General features: G+C 45.1%; 1 protein-coding gene across 2 annotated transcripts in view; it reads left to right on the forward strand.

The window, feature by feature from the left end:
• Nucleotides 1-24,679, forward strand: part of LOC115132538 (guanine nucleotide-binding protein G(i) subunit alpha-3-like) — a 99,109-nt gene that overhangs the window by 62,010 nt on the left and 12,420 nt on the right. For both annotated transcript variants that reach the window (XM_065020949.1, XM_029665284.2), the window contains exon 5: nucleotides 22,790-22,918. In XM_065020949.1, the coding sequence (XP_064877021.1) occupies nucleotides 22,790-22,918 (129 nt within the window). The remainder of the gene's footprint in view (nucleotides 1-22,789; nucleotides 22,919-24,679) is intronic.

Raw genomic sequence — 24,679 nt, forward strand, 5'->3', positions numbered from 1 at the left:
CCTCCAGACGTGACGATTGGCATTCAGGCCAAAGAGTTCAATCTTGGTTTAATCAGCCCAATCCAAGTGGGCTGTCGTGTGTATTTTACTGAGGAGTGGCTTCCATCTGGCCACTCTTATCATAAAGGCCTGATTTGTGGAGTGTTGCAGAGATGGTTGTCCTTCTGGAAGGTTCTCCCCTCTCCACAGAGGAGCTCTGTCAGAGTGACCATTGGGTTCTTTGCCCTTCTCCCCTGATTGCTCAGTTTGGCCGGGTGGCCAGCTCTAGGAAGAGTCTTGGTGGTTCCAAACTTCTTCCATTTAAAAATGGAGGCCACTGTGTTCTTGGGGACCTTCATTGCTGCAGACATTTTTTGCTGCCCTACCCCAGATTTGTGCCTCGACACAATCCTGTCTCTGAGCTCTACAGACAATTCCTTCGACCTCATGGCTTGTTTTGCTCTGACATGCACTGTCAACTGTGACCTTATACAGGCTGGTGTGTTGCCTTTCCAAATCATGTCCAATCAACCTGTTTTCTTTGTCATTATGGGGTATTGTGTGTAAATAGATGAGGGGGAAAATATTGTTTTTTAATACATTTTAGAATAAGGCTGTAACGTGTAACTGTGGAAAAAGTCAAGGGGTCTGAATACTTTCCCTTTGTAATTTGAAGAACAAACATTCCACAATGCAATGGGAGATAAACAATGATAAACAATAAACAATGACATTACTCAGCTGTTATCATTTCAGTTATGAAATATTAGTTGGTCTATTGTGTAAATTTAATTTATTACACTGTGGATTGACGAGTAAGGTATTGTAATTTATACACCGAGTCGGTATTCATATCATAAGAAGAAATTCCCCTCGACCACTCCCACAAATCGGGGAAACCAAACTTTATTTTCCATTGACCCCCATTGTAAAATAGCCAACTTTGTTGTTATACAAAACATGCCTAAAAGCTGCTGTGTTTTTCAATGAAAGTATTCACACCCCTTGACTTTTCCCACATTTTGTTGTTACAGCCTCAATTTAAAATGTATTAAATTGAGTTTTTTTTTTTTACTGGTCTACACATAATGCATATCGAATTTTTCGTAAATAATGAAAAGCTGGAATGTCTTCAGTTGATAAGTAGTTAACCTAAATAAATTCAGGAGTAAAAAAAAAATGTGCTTAAGTCACACACAATAAGTTGCATGGACTCACTCTGCAATAATAATGTTTAATATGATTTTTGAATGACTATCTCGTCTCTGTACCCCACACATATACAAATATCTGTAAGGTCCCTCAGTTGAGCAGTTCATTTCAAACACATATTCAACCACAAAGACCAGGGAGGTTTTCCAATGGTTTGCAGAGAAAGGAACCTATTGGTAGATGGGTAAATATAAAAAGCTGGCATTGAATATCCCTTTGAGCATGGTGAAGTTATTTATTACACTTTGGATGGTGTATCAATACACCCAGTCACTACAAAGATACAGGCGTCCATCCTAACTGAGTTGCCGGAGAGGAAGGAAACCACTCAGGTATTTCACCATGAGGCCAATGGTGACTTTAAAACAGTTACAGAGTTTAATGGCTGTGAAAGGAGAAAAGTGAGGATGGATCAACAACATTGTAGTTACTCTACAGTACTAACCTAAATGACAGAGTGATAAGAAGGAAGTACATTTTATAAAAAATATTCCAAAACATGCATCCTGTTACACTGTTACAGCTATTTACACTTTGTATTGGGGAAAAGACAAAACATTACGGAGTACCACTCAACATAGTGATGGCTGTACCATTTTTAATTTTTAATTTAACCAGGTAGGCTAGTTGAGAACAACTTCTCATTTGCTACTGCCACCTGGCCAAGATAAAGCAAAGCAGTGTGACACAGACAACAACACAGAGTTACACATGGAGTAAACAATAAACAAGTCAATGACACAGTAGAAAAAATCAAGTATATATACACAGTGTGTGCAAAAGGCATGAGGAGGTAAGGCAATAAATAGGCCATAGGAGTGAATAATTACAATTTAGCAGATTAACACTGGAGTGATAAATGAGCAGCTGATGATGTGCAAGTAGTGATACGGGTGTGCAAAAGAGCAGAAAAGTATATAAAAACATTATGGGGATGAGTCGGTACATTGGGTAGATTGTGTGGGCTATTTACAGATGGACTATGTACAGCTGCAGCGATCGGTTAGCTGCTCAGTCAGCTGATGTTTAAAGTTGGTGAGGGAAATAAGTCTCCAACTTCAGTGATTTTTGCAATTCATTCCAGTCACTGGCAGCAGAGAACTGGAAAGAAAGGTGGCCAAATCAGGTGTTGGCTTTGGGGATGACCAGTGAGATATACCTGCTGGAACGTGTGCTACGGGTGGGTGTTGTTATCGTGACTAGTGAACTGAGATAAGGTGGAGCTTTACCTAGCATAGACTTATAGATGACCTGGAGCCAGTGAGTCTGGCGACGAATATGTAGCGAGGGCCAGCCGACTAGAGCATACAAGTCGCAGTGGTGGGTGGTATAAGGTAATTTGGTAACAAAACAGATGGCACTGTGATAGACTGCATTCAGTTTGCTGAGTAGAGTGTTGGAAGCTATTTTGTAGATGACATCGCCGAAGTCGAGGATCGGTAGGATAGTCAGTTTTACTAGGGTAAGTTTGGCGGCGTGAGTGAAGGAGGCTTTGTTGCGAAATAGAAAGCCAATTCTAGATTTGATTTTGGATTGGAGATGTTTAATGTGAGTCTGGAAGGAGAGTTTACAGTCTAGCCAGACACCTAGGTATTTATAGTTGTCCACATATTCTAGGTCGGAACTGTCCAGGGTGGTGATGCTAGTCGGGCGGGCGGGTGTGGGCAGCGAACGGTTGAAAAGCATGCATTTGGTTTTACTAGCGTTTAAGAGCAGTTGGAGGCCATGAAAGGAGTGTTATATGGCATTGAAGCTCGTTTGGAGGTTAGTTAGCACAGTGTCCAAGGACGGGCCGGAAGTATACAGAATGGTGTCGTCTGCGTAGAGGTGGATCAGGGAATCGCCCGCAGCAAGAGCGACATCATTGATATATACAGAGAAAAGAGTCGGCCCAAGAATTGAACCCTGTGGTACCCCCATAGAGACTGCCAGTGGTCCGGACAACATGCCCTCCGATTTGACACACTGAACTCTGTCTGCAAAGTAGTTGGTGTGCAGCTGCAGCGATTGGTAAGCTGCTCTGACAGCTGATGCTTAAAGTTAGTTAGGGCGATTTTAAGTCTCCAGCTTCAGTGAAGTTGTACAGTGGGGCAAAAAAGTATTTAGTCAGCCACCAATTGTGCAAGTTCTCCCACTTAAAAATATGAGAGAGGCCTGTAATTTTCATCATAGGTACACTTCAACTATGACAGACAAAATGAGAAAAAAAACAACAGAAAATCACATTGTAGGAATTTAATGAATTTATTTGCAAATTAGGCAGGTAGCCTAGTGGTTAGAGTATAGGGGCAGCAGGTAGCCTAGTGGTTAGAGTATAGGGGCAGCAGGTAGCCTATTGGTTAGAGTATAGGGGCAGCAGGTAGCTTAGTGGTTAGTGTGTAGGGGCAGCAGGTAGCCTAGTGGTATTGAGTGAATTTATTCTTAACTGACTTGCCTAGTTAAAGGTAAAATAAATAAATAAATAAGATGGAAACTTTCAAAGTGTCTGAAGTTGAGGGACCTAAAAGGAGTCGTGTGGAATAAGAGGTAGCTAGAGATGGTTGGCTGTGGAATAAACATTCAAATGGGTTTGATGCTGGTTTGCTTCTGCATCCCTTTTTAAGTCGTTGTCACAAATATCTGGCCCATGTCCAGTCATACTCGGGGTCTCCACGTGTGTCCTTCGATGTCATTCTGTCTCAGTTGCATCAGTCACATTGTGGTCATTGTGTGTCTATCAATCACATCATTAAAGTGAACACAGCATTTCCACAAATTGAGCCATAGACAAAACAACTTCAGCGTTGAGGACTGTTTTGTTGACAACATGGTGGTTTATTCTATGTCTATTGTGTGTGAATGATGGAAGAATCGAATATATATATCTAACATTTTTATTTAACCTAGCCAAGTCAGTTAAAAAATTATTATTTACAATGACGGCCTACACCGGCCATACCCGGACGACGCTGGGCCTATTGTGCGCCCCCACCCCCCATTGGACTCCCAATCACGGCCGGGTTGTGATACAGCCTGGATTCGAACCAGGGTGTCACCTGGACACCTCAAGCACTAAGATGCAGTGCCTTAGACCGCTGCTCCACTTGGGAGGTCCAATCTTACCTCAGCTGTAGGTCCATTTGAGTGTGTGGTCACTTAGGCCTGCACATGAACCAGTACTGGGACCATTGGAGACATGGGATACTAGCTCTCAAAGAGCTGCTTGAATGTCTTCTGATCTGTGTCTAGAGATATAAGCTGTTTTTCAATCTCAAGGCCATCAGATTGCTTAACAACAATCACTAACTCAGAGAGGCTGCTGCCTACATTGAGACCCAATCACTAACTCAGAGAGGCTGCTGCCTACATTGAGACCCAATCACTAACTCAGAGAGGCTGCTGCCTACATTGAGACCCAATCACTGGACACTTTAATAAATGTATCACTCGTCACTTTAAACAATTCCATTTTTAAATAATACCACTTTAATAATGTTTACATATCTTACATTACTCATATCATCTGTCTATACTGTATTTTATACCATCTACTGCACCTTGTCTATGCCTCTCGGCCATCGCTCATCCATATACTTACATGTACATATTCTCATTCACCCCTTTAGATTTGTGTGTATTAGGTAGTTGGGGAATTGTTAGATATTACTGCACTGTCGGAACTAGAAGCACAAGCATTTCCATGTGTATGTGACCAATAAAATTTGATTTGATTAGATTTTTATAAAGGTCAATTACAAAATCGAGGAAATTAATCTGTGGTTTAGATCGAATTCAAAGTTGGCACAAATGATAAACTAAGCAATACGATACAACAAACTACTACACATATGAAAGACTGTACCACACAAGCCAGTACAATAGCTTATGTATGGAGAGGAACCTAAAGGCACATACATAACCAACCAATACTACTCACCTGACAGACAGGGCAGGTGTTGACCAGTGCTGCCTTCTGCTTCTCAGCTTGGCCCTTCTTCTTAGCAGCCGCCACCATGGCATCAGCCAACAACTTCAATTTGAGAGTGGAGCATTGCGTTCTATATCAAAGCGTAGCCTATCGCCGTGATTCAGTATGTTGATTATTTAAGTCAGGTGTTCGAGCTGGGCTCTTCTGGACACACCTTCTCTTCCGGGTTGAACCAGCTGACCTAGTTGAGAGGTGATGAGACTCAGAATAGTGTTCCAGGTTGAACCAGCTGACCTAGTTGAGAGGTGATGAGTCTCAGAATAGTGTTCCAGGTTGAACCAGCTGACCTAGTTGAGAGGTGATGAGACTCAGAATAGTGTTCCAGGTTGAACCAGCTGACCTAGTTGAGAGGTGATGAGTCTCAGAATAGTGTTCCAGGTTGAACCAGCTGACCTAGTTGAGAGGTGATGAGACTCAGAATAGTGTTCCAGGTTGAACCAGCTGACCTAGTTGAGAGGTGATGAGACTCAGAATAGTGTTCCAGGTTGAACCAGCTGACCTAGTTGAGAGGTGATGAGTCTCAGGCACGTCCATTGGTTCTGGAATAGAGAGTCCAATTTTGGCATCAACAACATGACAGTAGTTCTACCTCAAAAACAAATGTGTGAATACCAATTAATTTAAAACATAGCAGGTATGACTAAATGAGGTTACATAACCTTACCTACTAGCTATAAACTCGGCAAAAAAGAAACGTCCCTTTTTCAGGACCCTGTCTTTCAAAGAAAATTGGTAAAAAGCCAAATAACTTCACAGATCTTCATTGTAAAGGGTTTAAACACTGTTTCCCATGCTTGTTCAATGAACCATAAACAATTAATGAACATGCACCTGTGGAATGGTCATTAAGTGTCACGAATCCCGCTTCCTGAGTCTGTGTTTGCCTGTGTTTCTGTCCTGGAGTGTGTTTCCGGTGTCCTGGAACGCACCCTGTCTGGTTGCCGGGCGAATTAGCTTGTTGGGAGATCGATGTTCACCCGCACCTGTATCCCATCAGTAATCTGCACACCTGTCCTGATCATCACCTCCCCTTCAAAAGCTCCGACCTGACATCCGTTCCCTGCCGGATCGTTAGCCATGAACAGTATGTTGTGCCATAGTATCAGCCTCAAGTTGGATAGAATTTGTTTTGTTGTTTTTTACGTATTGCTTGCCTTAAACTTACCTCCGTTTGTTCTGTCTTCAGTTACTCACCCGGATCATTTACCCCATTCCCGCCTGGTCGGAGGAGTATTCCGCTACCCCATTGGATCCACCTATTTACTCCCATCACCTTACCACCGCTGCCCGCTACGCCACCTGGATATATCTACCCATTCACATTCACTTGTAAATAAATACTCACCTTCTTCCTACTCTCCTTGTCCTGGTCTTCTTCTGGGTTCGATTTTGAAAGATCGTGACAGAACGATCCGGCCAAGGATGAACCCACCGGACCTGGACTCCGTTTGCCATGCCATTACCCAGCAGGGGAAGACATTGGGACAACACAAGACGGCGCTACAGGAGATAGCGGGTTCAATCCAGAATTTATCTGCTAGCTTGACACAAATTCAGGATCAGCTCAGTTTGCCGGCGATTCATTCACCACCTGTTTCACCCATCTCACCTGCCGTGTCTGGTGCGGTTTCCTTCCGTGAGCCCAAGGTTCCGACACCGGAGAAGTACGAGGGAGATCTGGGAGGATGCCGTTCATTTCTTTTACAGTGTGGGTTAGTTTTTGATCTGCAGCCCTACTCTTACGCCACAGGTAAGGCTAGGATAGCTTTTGTTATTGAGCTGCTGCGTGGTAGAGCTCTGGAATGGGCTTCAGCTGTTTGGGAACGACGGGACACATGCATGACGTCATACCAGGGTTTCACGGCAGAGATGAGAAAGCTTTTTGACCATCCAGTCCGAGGTAAGAACGCAGCTAAACGTTTGTTCTCTCTTCGCCAAGGAGCTCGCAGTGTGGCAGACTTTGTGATAGAATTCAGGACATTGGCTGTGGAGAGTGGTTGGAATGAGGAATCATTACAAGCGTTTTTTTACCAGGGGTTGTCGGAGCAACTCAAGGACGAGCTGATCTCCTATCCAGAGCCTAGTGACCTAGATAGTTTGGTCACCTTAGCTATTCGGGTAGATAATAGAGTACGAGAGAGAAGGAGGGAGAAGCAGTGGGGTCCATCTAATCAATCTGAGACTCGGTTACCATTTGGGTCAGGAAGTGGACCAGAACGGGTTGATCATTTTCCCTCACACGGGATTAGTGGAGGAGTCCTGCCGCCAGATCCTGAACCTATGCAAGTGGGGCGGCACGGGTTAACTAAGGACGAGCGCCAACGTAGACGTGAGACCAACAGCTGCCTCTACTGTGGTAGCTTGGGCCATTACATCTCCGTTTGTCCTCAGCGCCCGTTAAACTGCTCGGCTCGTTAAGTTTGGGAGGTTTGTTAGCGAGCCAGTTTCAACCTCTCAAGAGCCCTGTCAGACCTCGTTTTCCTGCTACCCTCATAAATAAGAATCAGAGTTTAGCGATTAACGCTTTCATCGATTCAGGTGCCGATGATAGCTTCATTGATGCCGACTTAGTGGAACAGCTGCGGCTTTCCAAGGAGCAATTACCGGAAGCCATTGAAGCAACCACTCTGAACGGCAGTAGTCTGGCACGGATCACTATGAGGACTGAACCGGTTAAGATGTTGTTGTCGGGGAATCATTCAGAGGTTATTTCTTTTTTCATTTTGCCTTCCCCCCATGTTCCTCTGGTTCTTGGATACCCCTGGCTAAGAGAACACAATCCTTCGTTCGATTGGGTGACTGATAAGGTAACTAGTTGGAGCATTGAGTGTCATGCTAACTGCCTCTGGACTGCCTGTTCTCATGCTGTCCCCAGTCGGGTCAGTGAGTCTGCTCCTCCTGATTTGTTCCTGAAACATATCACGAGTTGGGTGAGGTGTTCAGAAAGCTCAGTCACTTCCTCCCCACCGACCTTATGATTGTACAATTAAGCTGTTCCCTGGAGCTGCCTTTCCCAAGTGACGGTTATACAGTATTTCTCGACCTGAGCGGGAAGCCCTGGAGACCTACATAAAGGAGTCTCTTGCTGCAGGTCTCATTCGTCCCTCGTCATCACCCCTGGGAGCTGGATTTTCTTTTGTGAGTAAGAAGGATGGCTCTCTTCGACCGTGTATTGATTATCGGGGGTTGAATGATGTTACGGTCAAGAACAAGTACCCCTTGCCCTTGATGAGCTCCGCTTTCGATTCTTTACAGGGTGCTACTGTGTTTACGAAGCTTGATCTACGCAATGCGTATCATCTGGTTCGGATCAAAGAGGGGGACGAGTGGTTGACTGGATTCAATACACCTATGGGACATTTCGAGTACCAGGTGATGCCGTTTGGACTTTCCAACGCTCCAGCAGTGTTCCAAAGTTTGGTGAATGACGTGCTGAGGGATATGATCGGTCTGTTTGTGTTCGTTTACCTGGATGACATCCTGATTTTCTCCAAGGTGCTTTCCAGCCACATCCAGCATGTTAAGCAGGTCCTGCAGCGGTTATTGGAGAACAGTCTGTTTGTGAAGGCAGAGAAGTGTGATTTTCACGCCCACACTACATCCTTCCTCGGGTACATCATCTCCAGGGGTGAGATCAAGATGGACCAAGAGAAGGTTCGGGATTGGGCCCGGCCCGGTACGAGATTGCAACTCCAGAGATTCCTGGGATTTGCGAACTTCTATCGGAGGTTTATCTGTGATTACAGCCGGGTGGCCGCCCCTTTAACTGCTCTGACGTCTTGCACCAGAATTTTCTGTTGGACTCCTGAGGCAGACCGAGCATTTCTGAACTTGAAGAGCCGATTCACCAACGCGCCGATTCTCTCTCAACCTGACACTTCCCGTCAGTTTGTTGTTGAGGTGGACGCGTCTGATGTGGGAGTGGGCGCCATCCTGTCCCAGCGTAGCTCCACTGACGGTAAACTCCATCCCTGCGCCTTCTACTCTTGTCGTCTTTCACCAGCTGAGAGAAACTACGATGTGGGTAACCGGGAGCTTCTCGCTGTGAAGCTTGCCTTGGAGGAGTGGCGTCACTGGTTGGAGGGAGCGGAGCAACAGTTTGTGGTCTGGACTGACCACAAGAATCTGGCTTACGTGCAATCGGCTAAACGTCTCAACTCCCGCCAGGCCAGGTGGGCTTTGTTTTTTGGACGCTTCAATTTTTCCCTGACGTTCCGACCTGGGTCGAAGAACGGCAAAGCGGACGCCTTGTCCCGGATGTTCTCCAAGACGGATGAGAGTGGGGCCAAGACTGAGACTATTCTTCCCCAGAACCTTGTCGTGGGAGCCGTTACATGGAGGATTGAGGAGGATGTGATGGCGGCCCTTCGGACGCAGCCCGGCCCCGGTAACGGTCCACCCGGTCGGTTGTTCGTGCCTGAGTCGGTCCGTTCTGCTGTTCTTCAGTGGTCCCGCGCCAGCAAGATAGCTTGTAACCCTGGCGTTGCTCGGACTATGGCGCTACTGCGCAGACGATTTTGGTGGCCTGCCATGGGAGAAGATACCCGGAGGTTTGTTGCCGCATGTCCTGTTTGTGCTCAGAACAAAAGTACCAATCGGCCCAGCTCTGGGCTTCTTCACCCCCTACCTATTCCTCGGCAACCTTGGTCGCATCTGGCCCTGGATTTTGTCACGGGATTGCCCCCTCCTGTTGGGAACACGGTCATTCTGACCATTGTGGACAGATTCAGCAAGTTTGCTCATTTTGTCCCTCTCTCCAAGCTTGCATCTGCCACGGAGACGTCCGAGATCCTGGTTAGGGAGGTTTTCAGGGTCCACGGATTGCCCAGTGACATTGTTTCTGACCGTGGTCCTCAGTTTACCTCTGCTGTCTGGAGATCCTTCTGTTTGGCCATTGGAGCTACAGTCAGTCTCACTTCTGGATTTCACCCACAATCTAATGGTCAGGCGGAGAGAGCCAACCAGAAGATGGAGTCCACGCTGCGTTGTCTTGTCTCCTCTGATCCCACCTCTTGGTCATCTCAATTATCCCGGGTCGAGTATGCCCATAATACCCTTCCTTCATCTGCCACTGGGATGTCCCCCTTCCAATGCCTGTACGGATACCAACCTCCCTTGTTTCCTTCTCAGGAGAGGGATCTTTCGGTTCCTTCTGTCCAGGCCCACATTCGTCGTTGCCACCGGACCTGGCATCGGGCCAGGAAGGTCCTCCTTAGAGTTTCTGACCGGTATCAGATCCAGGCGAATCGTCGCCGTATTCCTGCTCCCGCTTATACCATCGGAGATAAGGTTTGGTTGGCTACACGGGATCTTCCTCTACGGACTGAGTCGAGGAAACTGTCACCAAAGTTCATTGGTCCGTTTGTGGTGGAGAGAATCATTAACCCTGTTGTGGTCCGACTCAAATTGCCGGCAACGCTTCGAGTACACCCCACCTTTCATGTCTCCTGCCTCAAGCCGGTTCTCCTCAGTCCTCTGTTGCCCCCTCCTCCTCGTCCTCCTCCTCCTCGGATGATCGGAGGTGGTCCTGCCTACACGGTGCGCCGCATAATGGATTCCAGACGGCGGGGTCGAGGTTTCCAATATCTCGTGGATTGGGAAGGATATGGTCCAGAGGAGAGGAGTTGGATTCCTCGGGGTCAGATCCTTGATGACGACCTGCTTCGTGACTTCTACCGCCTCCACCCTGGCGCTCCAGGTAGTCCGCCCGGTGGCGTTCGTCGGAAGGGGGGTACTGTCACGAATCCCGCTTCCTGAGTCTGTGTTTGCCTGTGTTTCTGTCCTGGAGTGTGTTTCCGGTGTCCTGGAACGCACCCTGTCTGGTTGCCGGGCGAATTAGCTTGTTGGGAGATCGATGTTCACCCGCACCTGTATCCCATCAGTAATCTGCACACCTGTCCTGATCATCACCTCTCCCCTTCAAAAGCTCTGACCTGACATCCATTCCCTGCCGGATCGTTAGCCATGAACAGTATGTTGTGCCATAGTATCAGCCTCAAGTTGGATAGAATTTGTTTTGTTGTTTTTTACGTATTGCTTGCCTTAAACTTACCTCCGTTTGTTCTGTCTTCAGTTACTCAGCCGGATCATTTACCCCATTCCCGCCTGGTCGTCGGAGGATTCCGCTACCCCATTGGATCCACCTATTTACTCCCATCAACTTCCCACCGCTGCCCGCTACGCCACCTGGATATATCTACCCATTCACATTCACTTGTAAATAAATACTCACCTTCTTCCTACTCTCCTTGTCCTAGTCTGCTTCTGGGTTCGATTTTGAAAGAACGTGACATTAAGACACTAACAGCTTACAGACATTAGGCAATTAAGGTCACAGTTATGAAAACTAAAGAGGCCTTTCTACTGACTCTGCAAAACACCAACAGAAGATGCCCAGGGCAACTAAAAACCCTGGAATTGTAGATTTGCAGTTGGTGAATGTGCAAAGTAGAAATACTGGGGTGCAAGGGAGCATAAATAAATAAATACAGTAGGGGATGAGGTAATTGTTTGGGCTATTTATAGATGGGCTATGTACAGGTGCTACGGGTGGGTGCTGCTATGGTGACCAGTGAGCTGAGATAAGGCGGGGCTTTATCTAGCAGAGACTTGTAGATGACCTGTAACCAGTGGGTTTTGCGACGAGTATGAAGCGAAGGCGAACCAATGAGAGCGTACAGGTCGCAGTGGTGGGTAGTATATGGGGCTTTGGTGACAAAACGGATGGCACTGTGATAGACTGCATCAAATTTGTTAAGTAGGGTGTTGGAGGCTATTTTGTAAATGACATCGCCGAAGTCGAGGATCGGTAGGATGGTCAGTTTTACGAGGGTATGTTTGGCAGCATGAGTGAACAGATGCTTTGTTGTGAAATAGGAAGCCAATTCTAGATTTAACTTTGGATTGGAGATGCTTAATGTGAGTCTGTAAGGAGAGTTTAAGGCCTAACCAGACACCTAGATATTTGTAGTTGTCCACATATTCTAAGTCAGAACCGTCCAGAGTAGTGATGTTGGACGAGCGGGCAGGTGTAGGCAGCGATCGGTTGAAGAGCATGCATTTAGTTTAACTTGTATTTAAGAGCAATTGGAGGCCACGGAGGGAGAGTTGTATGACATTGAAGCTCGTCTGGAGGGTAGTGTCCACAGTGTCCAAAGAAGGGCCAGAAGTATACAAAATCGTGTCGTCTGCGTGGAGGTGGATCAGAGACTCACCAGCAGCAAGAGCGACATCATTGATGTATACAGAGAAAAGAGTTGGCCCAAGAATTTAACCCGGTGGCAAATAGAGCCAAATATGTTGATAAAAGTCACCTTGTCCGAGACAGATTTACACGATTATCAACACGTCACGTCAGGGTAAACCTCCATAAAACAGCCCTTATTTGAAGTGTTTCTAAAATACACAATGGATAAAATAAATGGTGGAAAAACGATTGGAACCATTTCCGTGTTTTGACCTGCTAGGTTTTATGGGTATTATGACTCATAAACCACAGTGGTTAGAGCATTGGACTAGTAACCAAAAGGTTGCAAGTTCAAATCCCCGAGCTGACAAGGTACAAATCTGTCGTTCTGCCCTTGAACAGGCAGTTAATCCACTGTTCCTAGGCCGTCATTGAAAATAAGAATTGGTTCTTAACTGACTTGCCTAGTTAAATAAAGGTAAAAATATATATTTAAAAAATCTGTGGCAGACTATGGCAATGAAGTTCATTCCAACATATTCCATGTTTGAGCAGCATTTGAACGCAAAAGAGCAATTGAAAACATTATTGGCATTGTTGAATTTGATTTTTATATTAGCAAGCTACTGTAAGAGAACTGATGTTTTGGCTATCTAAACTGTTTGTTTGGTTACCAAGGCAACTACTGTAGATATCTAGTAAAGGTGCTAGCTACTTCAATGAATGTTGAACACATTTCTAGTTTCAAATTAACACATTTCTTAGAGGCAAAAATAGCCTTGGTATAAGCGGCATTATCAATTTTTCAGAGTACGCAGAGCGTAATGTAGCCTACACACAGTGAATTACACTGTGCTGTAGTGTAAGTAACTTATATATACTGTAATTGTACACCAGTAGCTAAATGAGGGGACTATCTATACATGTACTGAATATTTAGACAATGTTTACAATAGGAGAAAGTTCACTAAGACCAAAAACAATGGTGTATTATTTTGTCCCAGTGAGTTTATTTACAGTTATGATAGATGGGAAGTTATGGCTACTTTTGGCATCTATATCCCACACACCCTAGGCTAGGGTAAGGTAGGTTAGTGTGAAGGATACTTCGACTTTGTTTTGGAAACAGGAAGTGTAGTGGTTGTTGGAGGTCGGAGCTGTCTGTCCACATAAGACCTGGGTTCAAATAGTATTTAAATACGTTATCTGTGCTTGATTGAGCTTGCCTGGCTTAATGGACTAATATAATTGTCCCGGAAGTTCAAAAATACACCCTCCTGGGACTACAGGCAGGCTAGAGAAAAGGCTCAAAGTATTTGAAAGATTTTAAATATTTTTTGAACCCAGGTCTGGTTGTATCTAGGTGCTCTGTCTGCGTAGCTGCTTGGCTGGAGAGACTAGCAGTGAGTCAGTCTATCCCTAGCCTACCCTCTCTGTTTTCACTCAAACCTCTAGCAACCAATGTTTATCATTTATCAACATATGAAACCGTATTCAGCCTGAATTCACATGGATCACATAGATTTTACAGACCTCGGCTGTCTTTGTCTGTTTCTGTCTCTGTCCAGAGAATGTGTCCTTCAGTCCAGTTCACTAGACTTTTGTTCTACTGTTGTTTAGTTTAAAAAAAAGGGCTTTACATAAATGGTTCTGGCCAACTACTCCAATATTGACACCATCGTCAGTCACGTAGGATTTAACGACCTTCGCTTTAGGTGATCTGAGGGAGGACAACAAAACGTTTTCCCTAAACGAGTACATGAAGAAACTTTGCAACGACAGGAATGTCTCCTTTTGTGACAACTTTGATTTGCTGTGGGAGCAACGAGCAGGATTCACACTAACCGCATGGAGTTCCTGGATTATTTCCAGCGACATCAAACTGTTTTTAGAGACTGACGACAGACGGGGTCTGGTAGTGCTCCAGTTCTCCCTGTCAGAATAAGCAACCGGAGGACTTGGAAAGCATATCGACTCCTGTAGAAATGGCACTTTGGTTATTGTGAGTAACCTAGTTTAGGTTCCTCTAACTCTAGTGAGTTTATACAAACTCATCTCCTACCATTCTAAAAGATTGGAGACTGTCAGAAAATGTGGTTGTAACTTTCATTATTTGATTGGTATTCCATTGGTTACCTCGAGGCAGTGGCCCACACTCATTTGAATGTGGTGCTTTTTAAATGTTAGAGGAATCACAAGTAAAAAAAAAAAACTTTGGTTATTGTGAGTAAACTACTGTATGTTCCTTTAACTCTGCCTTCTATTGAGTTTATATAAACTGTCATCTCCTACCATTTTCCCCAGACTACAGCTTTTCATACTCTGAAAAGGGGAAACGGGTGGGGGGACAGCCTCTATTTTTACTAATGCTCTCAGCCCTAAGTACATTTTGTCTGGCAACTTGGGGTATTTTGAGCATCATGTTATACTGTTTAAATGTCAGCTACCAGTGCTGGCTATAACCCTGTATAGGACAACAAAGCGCTGCCCCACTTTCTTTACTGGTTTCTCTGAACTATTGTCTGTTGTCCTTGAGAACTATGATAAAATCATTGTGTAGGGTGATTTTAATATTCATGTTGACAGACTGACTCCAAGGCCATTGAATTTATGTTTTGTTTTTTTGGCTCTATGGACTTTATCCAAAATGTTACTGGGCCCAGCCATAACCACAGCCATACTCTGGACCTGGTTATTACCAAGGGGTTTTCTACTGGGCCTGGTTATTACCAAGGGGCTTTCTACTGGGCCCAGCCATAACTACAGCCATACTCTGGACCTGGTTATTACCAAGGGGCTTTCTACTGGGCCCAGCCATAACTACAGTCATACTCTGGACCTGGTTATTACCAAGGGGATTTCTACTGGGCCCAGCGATAACTACAGCCATACTCTGGACCTGGTTATTACCAAGGGTCTTTCTACTGGGCCCAGCCATAACTACAGTCATACTCTGGACCTGGTTATTACCAAGGGTCTTTCTACTGGGCCCAGCCATAACTACAGTCATACTCTGGACCTGGTTATTACCAAGGGGCTTTCCACTGGGCCCAGCCATAACTACAGTCATACTCTGGACCTGGTTACTACCAAGGGGCTTTCTACTGGGCCCAGCCATAACTACAGTCATACTCTGGACCTGGTTATTACCAAGGGGCTTTCTACTGGGCCCAGCCATAACCACAGCCATACTCTGGACCTGGTTATTACCAAGGGACTTTCTACTGGGCCCAGCCATAACTACAGCCATACTCTGGACCTGGTTATTACCAAGGGGCTTTCTACTGGGCCCAGCCATGACTACAGCCATATTCTGGACCTGGTTATTACCAAGGGGCTTTCTACTGGGCCCAGCCATAACTACAGTCATACTCTGGACCTGGTTATTACCAAGGGGCTTTCTACTGGGCCCAGCCATAACCACAGCCATACTCTGGACCTGGTTATTACCAAGGGACTTTCTACTGGGCCCAGCCATAACTACAGCCATACTCTGGACCTGGTTATTACCAAGGGGCTTTCTACTGGGCCCAGCCATAACTACAGTCATACTCTGGACCTGGTTATTACCAAGGGGTTTTCTACTGGGCCTGGTTATTACCAAGAGGCGTTCTACTGGGCCTAGCCATAACTACAGCTATACTCTGGACCTGGTTATTACCAAGAGGCTTTCTACTGGGCCCAGCCATAACTACAGCCATACTCTGGACCTGGTTATTACCAAGGGGCTTTCTACTGGGCCCAGCCATAACTACAGTCATACTCTGGACCTGGTTATTACCAAGGGGCTTTCTACTGGGCCCAGCCATAACTACAGTCATACTCTGGACCTGGTTTTTACCAAGGGGTTTTCTACTGGGCCCGGTTATTACCAAGAGGCTTTCTACTGGGCCCAGCCATAACTACAGCCATACTCTGGACCTGGTTATTACCAAGGGGCTTTCTACTGGGCCCAGCCATAACTACAGCCATACTCTGGACCTGGTTATTACCAAGGGGCTTTCTACTGGGCCCAGCCATAACTACAGTCATACTCTGGACCTGGTTTTTACCAAGGGGTTTTCTACTGGGCCCGGTTATTACCAAGGGGCTTTCTACTGGGCCCAGCCATAACTACAGTCATACTCTGGACCTGGTTATTACCAAGGGGCTTTCTACTGGGCCCAGCCATAAATACAGTCATACTCTGGACCTGGTTTTTACCAAGGGGTTTTCTACTGGGCCCGGTTATTACCAAGGGGCTTTCTACTGGGCCCAGCCATAACTACAGTCATACTCTGGACCTGGTTTTTACCAAGGGGTTTTCTACTGGGCCCGGTTATATTCTGGACTTGGTTATTACCAAGGGGCTTTCTACTGGGCCTGGTTATTACCAAGAGGCTTTCTATTGGGCCCAGCCATAACTACAGCCATACTCTGGACCTGGTTATTACCAAGGGGCTTTCTATTGGGCCCAGCCATAACTACAGTCATACTCTGGACCTGGTTATTACCAAGAGTCTTTCTACTGGGCCCAGCCATAACTACAGTCATACTCTGGACCTGGTTATTACCAAGGGTCTTTCTACTGGGCCTAGCCATAACTACAGCTATACTCTGGGCCTGGTTATTACCAAGGGGCTTTCTACTGGGCCCAGCCATAACTACAGCCATACTCTGGACCTGGTTATTACCAAGGGGCTTTCTACTGGGCCCAGCCATAACTACAGTCATACTCTGGACCTGGTTATTACCAAGGGGATTTCTACTGGGCCCAGCCATAACTACAGCCATACTCTGGACCTGGTTATTACCAAGGGTCTTTCTACTGGGCCCAGCCATAACTACAGTCATACTCTGGACCTGGTTATTACCAAGGGTCTTTCTACTGGGCCCAGCCATAACTACAGTCATACTCTGGACCTGGTTATTACCAAGGGGCTTTCCACTGGGCCCAGCCATAACTACAGTCATACTCTGGACCTGGTTACTACCAAGGGGCTTTCTACTGGGCCCAGCCATAACTACAGTCATACTCTGGACCTGGTTATTACCAAGGGGCTTTCTACTGGGCCCAGCCATAACCACAGCCATACTCTGGACCTGGTTATTACCAAGGGACTTTCTACTGGGCCCAGCCATAACCACAGCCATACTCTGGACCTGGTTATTACCAAGGGGCTTTCTACTGGGCCCAGCCATGACTACAGCCATACTCTGGACCTGGTTATTACCAAGGGGCTTTCTACTGGGCCCAGCCATAACTACAGTCATACTCTGGACCTGGTTATTACCAAGGGTCTTTCTACTGGGCCCAGCCATAACTACAGTCATACTCTGGACCTGGTTATTACCAAGGGGTTTTCTACTGGGCCTGGTTATTACCAAGAGGCGTTCTACTGGGCCTAGCCATAACTACAGCTATAGTCTGGACCTGGTTATTACCAAGAGGCTTTCTACTGGGCCCAGCCATAACTACAGCCATACTCTGGACCTGGTTATTACCAAGGGGCTTTCTACTGGGCCCAGCCATAACTACAGTCATACTCTGGACCTGGTTATTACCAAGGGGCTTTCTACTGGGCCCAGCCATAACTACAGTCATACTCTGGACCTGGTTATTACCAAGGGGCTTTCTACTGGGCCCAGCCATAACTACAGTCATACTCTGGTTTTTACCTGGTTTTTACCAAGGGGTTTTCTACTGGGCCCGGTTATTGGACCTGGTTAAGGGGCTTTCTACTGGGCCCAGCCATAACTACAGTCATACTCTGGACCTGGTTATTACCAAGGGGCTTTCTACTGGGCCCAGCCATAAATACAGTCATACTCTGGACCTGGTTTTTACCAAGGGGTTTTCTACTGGGCCCGGTTATTACCAAGGGGCTTTCTACTGGGCCCAGCCATAACTACAGTCATACTCTGGACCTGGTTTTTACCAAGGGGTTTTCTACTGGGCCCGGTTATATTCTGGACTTGGTTATTACTAAGGGGCTTTCTACTGGGCCTGGTTATTACCAAGAGGCTTTCTATTGGGCCCAGCCATAACTACAGCCATACTCTGGACCTGGTTATTACCAAGGGGCTTTCTATTGGGCCCAGCCATAACTACAGTCATACTCTGGACCTGGTTATTACCAAGAGTCTTTCTACTGGGCCCAGCCATAACTACAGTCATACTCTGGACCTGGTTATTACCAAGGGTCTTTCTACTGGGCCTAGCCATAACTACAGCTATACTCTGGACCTGGTTATTACCAAGGGGCTTTCTACTGGGCCCAGCCATAACTACAGCCATACTCTGGACCTGGTTATTACCAAGGGGCTTTCTACTGGGCCCAGCCATGACTACAGCCATACTCTGGACCTGGTTATTACCAAGGGGCTTTCTACTGGGCCCAGCCATGACTACAGCCATACTCTGGACCTGGTTATTACCAAGGGGCTTTCTACTGGGCCCAGCCATAACTACAGCCATACTCTGGACCTGGTTATTACCAAGGGGCTTTCTACTGGGCCCAGCCATAACCACAGCCATACTCTGGACCTGGTTATTACCAAGGGGCTTTCTACTGGGCCCAGCCATGACTACAGCCATACTCTGGACCTGGTTATTACCAAGGGGCTTTCTACTGGGCCCAGCCATAACTACAGCCATACTCTGGACCTGGTTATTACCAAGGGGCTTTCTACTGGGCCCAGCCATGACTACAGCCATACTCTGGACCTGGTTATTACCAAGGGGCTTTCTACTGGGCCCAGCCATGACTACAGCCATACTCTGGACCTGGTTATTACCAAGGGTCTTTCTATTGACATATCCTCTATTGTTGATGTTGCTTTATCTGATCAACACTGTATTTGTTACTACCTTTTTTACGTACCTGAACACATTATGAAGAAGCACTATCTTACCTCTGAAGTTGCTACATATTTTATTATTGTGTCTGAACAATACACCATCACCTATTCTGCCTTCCTCTTGTGAGGATTTAGTTGATAACTTTTAATAACAAATGAAGGGAAACCACCGATGCCAGATCTCCAGTAAGGTTGAAAATGGCCACATCCAAACAGACCACCGACGCCAGATCTCCAGTAAGGTTGAAAATGGCCACATCCAAACAGACCACCGATGCCAGATCTCCAGTAAGGTTGAAAATGGCCATATCCAAACAGACCACCGATGCCAGATCTCCAGTAAGGTTGAAAATGGCCACATCCAAACAGAGAGCCCGTTGTATTTGTTTCCTCACCTCATCCATTAAAGAGAAATTGTAGAGCGGAATTGGAGAAAGTCAAAGTTGCAGGTCCATTAATTCTCATCATAGGGACACTTCAACTATGACAGACAAAATGAGGGGGAAAAAATTCCATAAAATCACATTGTAGCATTTTTTTAATGAATTTATTTGCCAATTATGGTGGAAAACTTTTGTTATTGACCAAATACTCATTTATCTCAATACTTTGTTATATAACCTTTGTTGGAAATGACAGAGGTCAAACATTTTCTGCAAGTCTTCACAAGCTTTTCACACACTGTTGCTGGTATTTTGGACCATTCCTCCATGCAGATCTCCTCTAGAGCAGTGATGTTTGGGGGTGTTGATGGGCAACACGGACTTTCAACTCCCTCCAGAGATGTTCTATGGGGTTGAGACCTGGAGACTGGCTAGGGATTCATCCATTGATTAGCTAGAAAAGGCTACTTGACCAAGAAAAGACAAAAGACCCCACTTCACCAGATGATTACATGACCCATCAAGTTAGACAGATGTGTCTGGGGGTGATTACGTGTATTTCATGAACATGTGTACGTGTCTAGACAATAGTAACCCATCCACTTAGCTAGATGTGGTTATAGTTTTCTTTCACATGATCCATCAATTTAGACAAGTGCGTCGGGTAAGCGTAGTCTAATAATTGTAAAAATATTTATGTTTTGGATATTGCTACTATTCAAGTAATAATTTCACTGTCCCGTTTACACCTTCTGTATCCTGTGCATGTGACAGAGACGGTAATGTGAAGAACATGGTCTGCACCAAAGTCAGATTAGGATATGGGCCAAGGACTAGATCAAATGTATTTTTAACTAGAGCTTTTCCTTATTGAAGGCTACTACTTTTACCACTTTTAGTCTTGAAATCTTTGGTTGTTTACTAAACTACTCCCTCTGTTTAGCACATGGCCTCATGTGAATCCTTAAAGAGATGGGTGGGGCTAAAGCTTAAGATGGTGTGAACGATGCTAAATGGGTGTAGACAATGAAGAGCTTTCCAGTGGGTGTATCAAAACATTCAAGGGACATTTTCTCAAATGTCGAAAAATCGAGACTGTAATCGCGGCCAAAGGTGCTTCAACAAAGTACTGATTAAAGGGTCTGAATACTTATGTAAATGTTATATTTCAGTTTTTTTTTATATATATATACATTTGCAAAAATGTCTAAAATTGATGAGGATAAATAACGACTTAATCAATTTTAGAATAAGGCTGCAACGTAACAAAATGTGGAAAAAGTCAAGGGGTCTGAATACTTTCCGAAGGCACTGTATGTTACACCTTGGCATGGTTATGAGAAAGCACGGCATTGATTTTCACTGTTACACAGAAGATACACAGATAAATTATTAGACTGTATTAGTGATTTATATACTTGGATGACTCACAACTTCCTCCAGCTAAATCAAAACAAGAATGAGGTACTTATTATTGGAGCCAAAGCACAGATCGAGAATATGGCCGCGAATTTGAATTCACAGGCAATAAAGATAAAACACCAGGTATAAAAAAAACAATGTGTAATTTAAAATTATCAACTCAATTTCGATTCACACATTAGGAATATGACCAAAATGGCTTTTTAACACCTGAGAAACAGGTTTCTATCTCAGGCAGATACAGAGAGACTCATCCATGGTTTTACCACAATCAGGATTGACTACCTTTAATGCTCCCCTGTCTGGTTACCCAAGAAAGCCGGTTGGTCAACTGTAAAACGTACAGAATGCTGCAGCACGGGTACTGACCAAGACCAGACGGAGAGCACACTGGTTTTAAGGTCTCTGCACTGGCTGCCTGTCTGAGTCTTTAGAATTCATTTTAAGATTATTCTATTGGTTTTTAAATCAATCCACGATTGTGCACCCCAATAAATATAAGCTTTTTGGGTTATGTACCCAGTAGGTCCCTCAGGTCCTCTGGCACTGGTCTTTTAAATATGCCAAAGGGGCATGGAGAGGCAGCCTTGAGTCGCTCTGGATAAGAGCGTCTGCTAAATGACTTAAATGTAAATGTATTATTCCTCCTTTCCCTTGAATACCCTCCCAGGGGTCAAAAACTGGACTGTAAAGAAATAAATAGTGAATATGTGGTAAATATTTAGTTTTTCATTGTTTATTATAATTTTTCTTGTAAAATGCATTGTGTTGCACTCATGTCTGAAATGTGCTATATAAATAAAGTTTGATTTGACATGCTGTCTATGGTGATGCTTGAAAGCTGGTCTAGACATGCCGTCTATGGTGGTGCTTGAAGCTAGTCTAGACATGCTGTCTATGGTGATGCTTGAAAGCTGGTCTAGACATGCCGTCTATGGTGGTGCTTGAAGCTAGTCTAGACATGCTGTCTATGGTGGTACTTGAAGCTAGTCTAGACATGCTGTCTATGGTGGTGCTTGAAGCTAGTCTAGACATGCTGTCTATGGTGGTACTTGAAGCTAGTCTAGACATGCTGTCTATGGTGGTGCTTGAAGCTGGTCTAGACATGCCGTCTATGGTGGTGCTTGAAGCTGGTCTAGACATGCTGTCTATGGTGGTGCTTGAAGCTGGTCTAGACATGCCGTCTATGGTGGTGCTTGAAGCTGGTCTAGACATGCTGTCTATGGTGATGCTTGAAGCTGGTCTAGACATGCCGTCTATGGTGGTGCTTGAAGCTGGTCTAGACATGCCGTCTATGGTGGTGCTTGAAGCTGGTCTAGATATGCTGTCTATGGTGGTGCTTGAAGCTGGTCTAGACATGCCGTCTATGGTGGTGCTTGAAGCTGGTCTAGACATGCTGTCTATGGTGGTGCTTGAAGCTGGTCTAGACATGCCGTCTATGGTGGTGCTTGAAGCTGGTCTAGACATGCTGTCTATGGTGATGCTTGAAGCTGGTCTAGACATGCCGTCTATGGTGATGCTTGAAGCTGGTCTAGACATGCCGTCTATGGTGGTGCTTGAAGCTGGTCTAGACATGCTGTCTATGGCGGTGCTTGAAGCTGGTCTAGACATGTGGTCTATGGCGGTGCTTGAAGCTAGTCAATGGTATGTATGTTTTGTCTGTGAACAGTTGTGGGACGGTTATTGATTCATTAAATCAATGATTAAGTGTTAATTGTGTATTGATCTGTATCAGATTACATGTATGAAAGAATTATGTATGCAATTGTTTTTTTTCATTGATTTCTCTCTCTCCCTCAGTTATCTGAATGACCTGGACCGTATCACCCAACAGAGTTATGTCCCCACCCAGCAAGACGTGCTGAGGACCAGAGTCAAGACTACTGGCATCGTGGAGACACACTTTACCTTCAAAGAACTTTACTTCAAGTCAGTATACCCACTGCTAGCTACACACACTTTTAATTGAGACAGATCTTGGTCGTTTGAGAATAATCAGCTCAGTGCCAAGCCAGAGCCTTAATGAGGCTGTTTCACAATGTCAACATGATGAATGAATTAGATCACTTTATTAATCTGACTTAATTAATTAGTTTAGACAAACATAAACCCATTAGTTGTTAATTAATTGCCACCCAGGTAACGGCTAGCAAATATATATAGTCGTATAATCAGTCAGCCCTTATACGCCAGCTGGTTTACAGTAAGCAGACAGTCAAAGAGTAGGCAAAGCATATTCCCTATTATATAAGTCATTTCTGTATTTGTATTTATTATGGAGGAAAATGAAGGCATTATTATATGTTTGTGTTGCTTCACAGTCCTCGCTGTTCCCTATAAGGTGTATTTTTACCTGCTTTTTAAATCTGATTCTACTGTTTGTATCAGTTACCTGATGTGGAATAGAGTTCCATGTAGTCGTGGCTCTATGTCGTAATGTGCGCCTCCCATAGTCTGTTCTGGACTTGGGGACTGTGAAGAGACCTCTGGTGGTAAGCCATGAGAGATTGACATGCATGTCATTAATGTTAACTCTCTGTGTACTTTTAAGAGCCAGCCGTGCTGCCCTGTTCTGAGACAACTGCAATTTTCCTAAGTCCCTCTTTGTGGCACCTGGCCACACTACTGAACAGTAATCTTGGTGTGACAAGACCAGGGCCTCTAGGACCTGCCTTGTTGATAGTGTTGTTAAGAAGGTAGAAACTAGGGCCTGTAGGACCTGCCTTGTTGATAGTGTTGTTGAGAAGGTAGAAACTAGGGCCTGTAGGACCTGCCTTGTTGATAGTATTGTTGAGAAGGTAGAAACTAGGGCCTGTAGGACCTGCCTTGTTGATAGTGTTGTTGAGAAGGTAGAAACTAGGGCCTGTAGGACCTGCCTTGTTGATAGTTTTGTTGAGAAGGTAGAAACTAGGGCCTGTAGGACCTGCCTTGTTGATAGTGTTGTTAAGAAGGTAGAAACTAGGGCCTGTAGGACCTGCCTTGTTGATAGTGTTGTTGAGAAGGTAGAAATTAGGGCCTGTAGGACCTGCCTTGTTCATAATGCTGTTAAGAAGGTAGAAACTAGGGCCTGTAGGACCTGCCTTGTTCATAGTGTTGTTAAGAAGGTAGAAACTAGGGTCTGTAGGACCTGCCTTGTTGACAGTAGTGTTGTTAAGGTAGAAAACGGGGCCTGTAGGACCTGCCTTGTTGATAGTAGTGTTGTTAAGGTAGAAACTAGGATCTGTAGGACCTGCCTTGTTGACAGTAGTGTTGTTAAGGTAGAAAACAGGGCCTGTAGGACCTGCCTTGTTGATAGTGTTGTTTAGAAGGCAGAGCTGCGCTTTATTATGGACAGACCTCTCCCCATCTTAGCTACTGTTGTATCAATATGTTTTGACCATGACAGTTTACAATCCAGGGTTACTCCAAGCAATTTAGTCACCGCAACTTGATGAATGTCCACATTGTTCATTACGAGAATTAGTTGAGGTTTAGGGATTAGCGAATGATTTGTCCCAAATACAATGCTTTTAGTTTTGGAAATATTTAGGGCTAACTTATTCCTTGCTAACCATTCTGAAAGTAACTGCAGCTCTATGTTAAGTGTTGCAGTCATTTCAGTCGCTGTAGTAGCTGACGTGTAGAGTCATCCGCATACATAGACGAAAAAGTCATTAAAGTAGTTGGCCATATCAGCGGGTTTTGTTATGA

This window comes from Oncorhynchus nerka, linkage group LG7, assembly GCF_034236695.1.
Source record: "Oncorhynchus nerka isolate Pitt River linkage group LG7, Oner_Uvic_2.0, whole genome shotgun sequence".
Taxonomy (NCBI): Eukaryota; Metazoa; Chordata; class Actinopteri; order Salmoniformes; family Salmonidae; genus Oncorhynchus; species Oncorhynchus nerka.